At 34.6% G+C, this 8431-nt stretch overlaps 1 protein-coding gene across 1 annotated transcript in view; it reads right to left on the bottom strand.

Annotated features, from left to right (window-relative positions):
* Window positions 1-738: 738 nt before the first annotated feature.
* Window positions 739-8431, bottom strand: part of SERPINI2 (serpin family I member 2) — a 36367-nt gene continuing 28674 nt past the window's right edge. Inside the window, exons 7-9 of the mRNA XM_037841365.1 lie at window positions 6985-7071; window positions 4353-4442; window positions 739-962 (exon numbers count right to left, since the gene is read on the bottom strand). Coding sequence (XP_037697293.1) covers window positions 886-962; window positions 4353-4442; window positions 6985-7071 — 254 coding nt within the window. The 3' untranslated portion in view covers window positions 739-885. The remainder of the gene's footprint in view (window positions 963-4352; window positions 4443-6984; window positions 7072-8431) is intronic.

Genomic DNA, 8431 nt, shown 5'->3' with positions numbered 1-8431 from the left:
AGATTACGATTGTGGCTTCAACACTTTCTTAGCTCAGTGGTAGAGAATTGTGGAAGGTCAGCCTCCAGAATCACACTAACTTGGCTGCAAAAGTTCTCAGCATTTCTACTTTCCTTACAAGTTTAAAGCATAAATCAGAAAAAATAGCACTGATATATCCCAAAAGGTATTGAAACAGGGCAAACATTAAATGCAACACATGGAACGCCAAGTTAATATCAGAGAAATATTCAAAGCTCATTCACTCTCGTAGATATTGAATCTGTGTTTCAAGAGCACCTTGAGTCTGCATCACACTCACCCTCTCTTGACCTTACTTCCCCATGGTCTGGATAATGGTGCCTTACTCTGCTATGCTAGCAAGTGTATGGGCAAAGAAATAAAGATTTCTGCTTCCACACGGCACAGTGATCTTTTTAGAGGTTCTTGTGGAACACAAGTAACATGTTTTCTGCCTAGTAAATAACCCATATATCTGCGAGCCTGATAGACCAGTCTTGAAAACACAACTATATAAACCCAATCCGGAAGACTGCATTTATAACAGTTCACAATAGTGTTGACAATTTCTTTTCAAGGAGTCATTTGGGAATATAGGGAATTTGCTATCTAAGAAAGGATTTTTTATCTAACATGTTACTAGCAATGTTTTATGTAAGCTCACTGCTTTTGATTTGTATGGACTTTATAAAATATACAGAAAGAACACAAACCAATACATGTCTAATTTCATTCATTCTTTAATACATGTCTATATTAATACAGATTAATATGGATGAAGCTTAAAACAGGAAGAAAAAGATATTAGAAAATATTTTCATATATTCTGCTGATTATCAACCATTTTTCAGGAATTGGCTTATACTATGAAGCTGTGCATTTTGTTCACAGTGAATTTAAATCTCTTCCCTTCATCTTCTGTGTTTCAGGAGTTGTCACCCTTCCCATAAACAAAATTGATTCTAGTAAAAGAAAAAACAACATACTTTAGGAATTTCTGGAGACAAAAACTGACAACAATTAGTTTATCTTAATATTTTAATAAATCATTTAATATTTTTTCTTTATAAGATAAATATGCAATGTCTAACAGCAAAGCCCTCTCCTTTGTCTAAAATATATACTTTTATTATTATTAATCATTTTCTGGTAATTTAGGAAGTAAATTAACACCCACAACAGCTTTTCATGGAGAATATATTAGTCCTGTTTTTCATATGTGAAAGCCAAAATAAAGTGACAGAGAGGTCTTCTAAATATAGAGACCCAGCCAGGGAAACATAGCATAATAATATGGTGACGAGCATGGTAAAGTTTTAAATTTAAGGCATTAGCAGTCATTTTTTTATGCAGGTAAGGTAAGCCCTCAGGGTTAAAAGTATAGCTTCCTAGATCTCTTCCTTCAGTTCTGAATAAAGTTTACCACTAAAGGAAATATTGTCTTATAGTTAGTGCTTTCAAATCCTCACACTAGGGGAAAAAGCATACCACATAAATGTGAACACCTGTTCCAGTCATTCTGTGTTTGCAAATGAAAAGAAACCAAGAACTGGAGGACAAAACAGAAATAAATGATGTGTCAAAATCCATTCACCTTTCTTTTCAACTTGGGTAACTGAGGTGACTTGAATGGATCAATGTCAAGTGTTGCTTTGACTTAAAGTTTTCACAATCAGATGAAATAAAGGTTAATTTCAAAAGGGATAAAATTAATTTTACATACATTTTAAACTAATGAAAATTATATTTAAATGTATTTGAAATAACAGTGGGAGAGCTCTTTTTCACTGAGTCTTTACTATTCAGTTCAGTCACAGACACACTCTTGGAAGAGCCAACAATATTGAAATAGACAATCTCCAGTAGATAATTTTTTTTCTTTTTATGAGTAATTATAATCAATAGAACCTTGATTCAAAAGTCTCAAAATTCTGTGAAAATGAAAGAAAAACACAAACCCCTATTTTTCAAATAGACAGGGATGCCTAAATAACTAACTTATCCAGGACAAATACTGCATTCAGTCACAATAGGAATCAGCAGTTATTCTCTTATCTTCATAATGCTATGGCATTAAAATGATTATCAGAATTGTTTGTTATTCAAAATTTTTAAAGTGACATTTAGAGAAAACTAACTTCATAAATGAGGACAACAGTTTAGAATTTTAAATATCCAGAAGTGCAGGACATTAAATAAAAGCCATTTGACCCAGCCTTTTCAATCTGTTTCCTTGACCAAGGAGAACCACATTTTGAATTGAATCCTCATGCCATCACAGATAGTGAAATTTCCTTTGACATAGTAGCAATGGAGTTTAGAAGCAGACTGAAACAGAAATTATTCTTTCCATTTTTCTCTTCATGCCCTTTTCTTAAAGAGGGTGTCCCACATGTTTAATCAATATATTTATACAAAGCCTTGGTCAGATAGAAACAAATTTTTAACTATAGTAGCATACTCAAAGCTAATGGCCTAGAAAAAAGATTACTTGAATACTTTGCAGTTCCTCCTTCTTCCCTCAACTTGATACCTGAAAGAATTCTAAATGCATTTCTTTCATTACGTGTGAAGTATTGTCATTTCAACATTATGATTCGCTGCTTTTTCGTAAATGGCACATTTTATGTAGCATCTTTCACAATTTTCTTTTGAAAGTCTATAAAGCTGGCCTATACCCTCAGCATAAAAAAAGAAAAAAAAAAGTCTTCATTGTCCTGGAAGTTTGACTTAATAGGAATTCAGGTGATTAGACTGCAATATAAAACTTGCCTGAGAGGACAATCAAAGTAATGTATAGACTTTTGCACAAGAGAACTGTTTTGAACAAAAGACAATTTTTAATCTAGATAAAAAGTGGTTAGATTAAACCTAAAATTATTCATCCTCATAACTTCAAAAATGCCAAATATATATATTTTATATAAAACATTAAGCCATTTAATAGTCCACTGTGACTATGCTAAATTACTATGTCTGTTAATCTCAAAGATTTTTTTAGTTCATTTGTGAGAGAAAAAAATAAAACTTTGAATGTGTATTGTCCTAAGATAACAGCCCATTCTACTTTTTATATGGCAACAATTTATAGCCTCTGACAAATGAGTGTCCATTCATTTTAAATAATACTTTTATAGGAGTAACCCTAGTTTAGAAAGTCTCATTACAATAAATATCATAAAACAGTGGAAATTGTCATTAAGATCTGATAGTTAGGCATCATCACAAATAAATAAGCGGATTATTTTGGATTTTGAATTTCCACTGTTTTTTACTGACAGCTATTAGATGGCCTTGGAATATAAGAAGTCATCAACTTGGAAAACAGAAAGTCAAACATAATTATTCCAAATGCCATTCTTTCCTTGTGAATTGATGCCCAATGTGGCTTCATTTCTTTCTGTTCTCCATACCCAATAATCACATACTAATTGTAAGAAATTAGAGTTATCCAAAGGTTAATGATGTATAGATCAAATGACATATTCAAACACTGACCTACCCATTATTGGAATTGAAATTGTGTTAATAAAATCTCAGCAATTCTAAAACTGCTCCATTGTTTCCAAGATAAAACTTTCAGAAAGGTCACCCAGCACTGGTTTCATAGAGCCCAGAAAAAGAGACTGGTATACCTCTCAGGGGGCCAATAATATCAGCATCCCTAGTTAATCTAACAGATTCAGATTCTGTGATTAACAATATCTCTTTTACATGTAAACCAGTTTGTACAGAGAAACTCTCCAATTTTCTTTCCTTCATCTATTGATTCATTCATAATGAACACTTACTATGTGCCAGGCACAGTGTTACGGGCACAGTGTTATAAGCTTTATATATATATATATATATAATGTTTGACCTGTCCCTACCCCGAGACCCTCTACCCAGTCACATCTTCTTGAATCTACTTCTGGAATCTTTCACAAGTCTACAACCTCCAATTTCATTCCCATTGTGACATCATAGAAAGAGAGCTGACTTCAGGGACAAACCTGGGTCTGATTCCCACTCTGCCACTTTCTAGTTGAGTGACCTTGGCAAAGCACAGAACTCTCTCTGAGATTTTATGTATTTATTAGTAAAAGAGCTAACTAGTGGGATGGTGTTAGCTTTAGAGATAGGCAAATAAAATGGCCTGCACATGTAATAGGTATGGGGCAGCTATTATTACCACTGCCCTATTTAGGCCCCTGTCATCTCTTAAAATACAATCTCTGGTACAAAGTAGGCACTCAACAAATATCTGTTGAAAGAATAAATTATTTCAGATATGTAGATCGCAATTAGCAGCTAGGACTAGGAGTGCATTAACTTAAGCAGTTCCCCCAAGGAGTTCCCAATAAAGATACCTGTTGGGTTATTCTTCATAATAAACAGAAACGGATGATTTGCTATAAATTGGTTTTGAGCCAGACTCATGATCACAGGGACTTGTATGCCTATGAAATAGAGACGATAGTTATTTAGATGTTCACATTACAAGATCAGTAAAGAAAATATATTCATAATACTTTGTAGACGGGAAAGGTCATATTGTTTGAGGCGTTAGCGTCTGGAAAAATAACCGTTTTCTAAATTCAGAGAAATATGAAATAAATTTAAAAACCAAAGAGCAGAAGAATAAATATTGGATCATTCATGGAATAATTTTAACTTCACATTTATGCTCAATGAAGAAGAAAGCTAGATACTGTATTCAATTCAGTGGAAGCAATTGAAAATGTTCATCCTTTAAACAATAATTTTATATTCTCTTTTTATTTACAATATGTGATTTATTCTTACAATCTTTTTAACTCTTAACTTCTATCCAGATATGTTTGTATTTTATTTCTGTTCTTCAGGCTTGTAGTAATCACATCTGAGTTCAAATTTATTTTTTACTTACTTTTCCAAAATTATTCTGTGAGCTCAAAGCTTTTAGGATTTGTCCTGTGAATATGCCCAGAATTTTTATTCCCAGATTAGAGATTTGCTACCTTAACAATTATTTACTTTGAAAATTTTATATCATGCTGCTCCACTGTGTCATTTGTCACTGTGTAGAGTGGGAAAATTTAAATGTTTTTTTTTCTTTCTAGATTAAATATTTATATGCCCAATTCAGATATTTTCTTGGCCAATAGTGCGATGATTTTATACAATTTTTAAAGCAAAGAAAAATACTTTAAAAAATGCAACATGTGTGATCCAAAATGAAAAATGATCAAACAACTTTAGTAACATAATATGCATGGAATATCCAGAATATTAGGTCTATGCTACCCAAATTACCAGTGAATATAGCTCATGTCTGAATTAAGATAAATCAGAAAAGCAAAAACAGTATCTTATATACTCAGTCAAGCCTTCTATTCTTATATTTATTGCATACTTGGACTTTTTTGTTGTTTTCAAACAATCCCTAAGCAGATCCCTGAATATCAAAATACACAGGCTGACAATTCTGAGGTGTAGGTAACAGGTAGGTTACATCAGTGTCACTGCGGATTCAGCCTGTCTCCCCTGAATGGTTGTTACATCCCCCTAGAAAACTCGAGACTATCAGGGAGAGGCAATGGGCTACACTGGAAAGAGCTATGAACTTGAAGTCAAGTCAGGGTACACGATGTACATGATTTCAGTTCCAACTCTGCCATCAAATTGTTAAGAACTTAATCAAGTCTCCTCTGGTCCTGTTTCTTCACCAATAAAATGTGAGACTCAGACAATGATCTTTAAGGACTCTTCTAGTTCTATGTAACAGCAGCTGGAAAAAAAAAAAATATCTACATGGGGCAGCAACCTCATCAAATGTAACCTTTTGATTTCTCCCAGGATTGAAATAACGTTTCAACTCCCATCAAAGTTCTTTGAGGCCAGCAATGCATGTCCTTTAGGAGAAGATGGAATGGCAACCAGAGTCAAGAGTGTCCCATCCAGATGTCAAAGGCCATTGGTATTACATAATATTACAAATTAAGAAATTGATAATGTGGATATAAATTTATAGACATTTATTAATAACACATTTTAAATGATGCATTTCTTTTAAATACTGGTTAAAATCCAAATACCTCGAGAAATTTAAATAGACATATTAGGATTAACTAAAGTTGCTTTTCCATTTCTAATTGATTTTAAGACTTTTTTCCAATTATTTTTTGTCTTAAATACTTACATGCAATACAGTTACTATTCAAAATGTCATTAGTTCAAGGAAATGCAGCACAGAAGAGAGGCTCTCAAACCGTGGAGTACATACAAATCAGCTAGGGATCTTGGAAAATGCAGATTCTGATAGGGTAGGTCTGGGGTTGGGCCTGAGATTCTGCCTTTCTAAAATTCCCAAGTGCTGCTGCTGATTTATGCAGTATCAAGGGCAGGCTGCGAGACCCAGTAGAGCACTAGTTCTCAAACTCTCAATACTTAGGGAATCTTAAGAAAATCCTGGAACTTAGGTCTTACCCACAAAGATACAGATTTAATATTTTCGGGATGTGGCCTAGGCAAAGCATTTTTAAAAGCTTCTTAGGTGACTCTAATATTCAGTAAGTTTGAGATACACAGCCCTGGAGATAATAAGAATTCTAATTAGAAAATTGAAGACAAACTTGGAATAATGGAAGAATGAAATTAATGAAATTAATGCAATTGATCAAAAGTGAGCATTCCAAATCAATTATGATTTCTTATCTGAGCCCTAAAGTTTTCTCGACAACTGCTTAGGTCCTGTTGCTAATTGGGAAGTAATCCAGTTTGCAAATGAGCAAGTATCAGTAGATAGATCTCAGTTCCTAATCTCTTCCCTTCCCGTTTGTATTATACTACAGCTACAGAGAAATGGAAAAAGCTTATGCAAACATTTTCTTTTTTCTTCCTGCAGCAAAATAGATTAAAGGAGGGAAAAAGGAGATTAGGGTACTGGAAAACAGCCAACACCCTAATGCTCATTTTCTCCCAATCTTTCCTGCTAGCTTGTTGAGAAATTATTTGTCCTACCAGATGAGGCTGCAGCTTCACTGCCATCTTCATTTATCTCAAAGAAAACCTTTTGCAAGACGTGGGAAACATACACCTCAGATGAATCTGGTAGAAAATATGAAAGTGAATTTAATGGTTAAAATCAAAAGCTATTACCTATTAGGTCACAGATTAATTGCATTCAAATGAACAAAAGAAAAATGAAGGAAAAAAAAAACCCCAAAAACCTCTTTCTAAGATAGTCAGTTAGGCAGAGAAAAAGGTGATTTAGATTTAGCCTTTGCACAGATGAAATAGGTTTAGCTCTGATAAGAAGGTAAAGATGGAAGGGTATAAGGCTCAAATCAGGAACTCCACTAAAGGACAGAAGGCTTTGCCACCTGAGCAATGGCCTACAGACGAGATGAAAGAGGCTTTCCCAGCTGTGAATTAATCCCACCCTGTGTCTTCAACCTCAAGGGCAGCTTGCCTTTTAAATTCTGTATGCAGTTTTATTCTGAGTTTAAACAAAATTTACTTTCTTCAAGACTGGTAAGGTTATGCAAGTCTAAAGAGCTTTTGTGTCATCTGTTACAAAATCACTTCAAAGCTTTGCTTTAAAACCTGTTAAATTTTTCAGTGTAAAACAGTGTTTCACAACATGATGTTCGATGTGGATGCAAGCTGAGAGAGAATGCCCCTCTTCTCTCCTTGGTGGAACTGACATATGTGTAAAGCATTTCTGATTTAGTGACCTACAAGGATAGTCTCCTTGAGAAAGGGGAAGTGAAATCATGAGTTCAGAACCTGTCAGCCATCTCAGCTGTGTCAAGATTAGAATATTCTGATAGTGTTTCTCAGAGAGGAATGTAATCATGATTGTGGGTTCAATGGCAGCAGGAGGGTGGAGAAGAAGAAGATGGGTCTTGAAACGTGAAGCAAAACAAGCTTCAGCACTTGAGAAAGGAAGCTGATGTGATGCAGGCAAGCGCCACCAAAGCCACCTGATTTAGAGCTATCTGTGAAGAAATACCTTAGCAAAGTGGAACAAATTCTGACAGCTTACTGAAAAATAAATCCCCTTTGGGCAAGATATAGAGAAACGAATTGGCACAATCCCTTCTCCTCCAAGTCATCAAAGAGACTTCTGCACAAAAACAATGTCTTCCCATCCTACTAAAAATAAACCTGCAAATTGATTACGATGACATGATCTGGGCCTCTGATTACTTCTTTTCCTCATCTCCTACCCTTCTCTGCCTCAGTTAGAATGTCAAGCCTCAGGGCCTTTACACACATTCACTCTCCCCTCTGTCTGGAATCTATCCATTCAGAATTTTACCTGATTGGTTCCTTTGTCATTTAGGTCACAGCTAAATGTCACTTCCCAAGAGCAGCATTCCCTCACCCTAATTCTGCCCCTATCTGACCTAATCACCATTTATTCCTTTGCTTTATTTAAATCACAGCACTTAGCACCATTTAA

Source organism: Choloepus didactylus, chromosome 1 (assembly GCF_015220235.1).
Source record: "Choloepus didactylus isolate mChoDid1 chromosome 1, mChoDid1.pri, whole genome shotgun sequence".
NCBI classification, from domain to species: Eukaryota; Metazoa; Chordata; class Mammalia; order Pilosa; family Megalonychidae; genus Choloepus; species Choloepus didactylus.
This window is presented reverse-complemented; position numbering and strand designations above follow the sequence as displayed.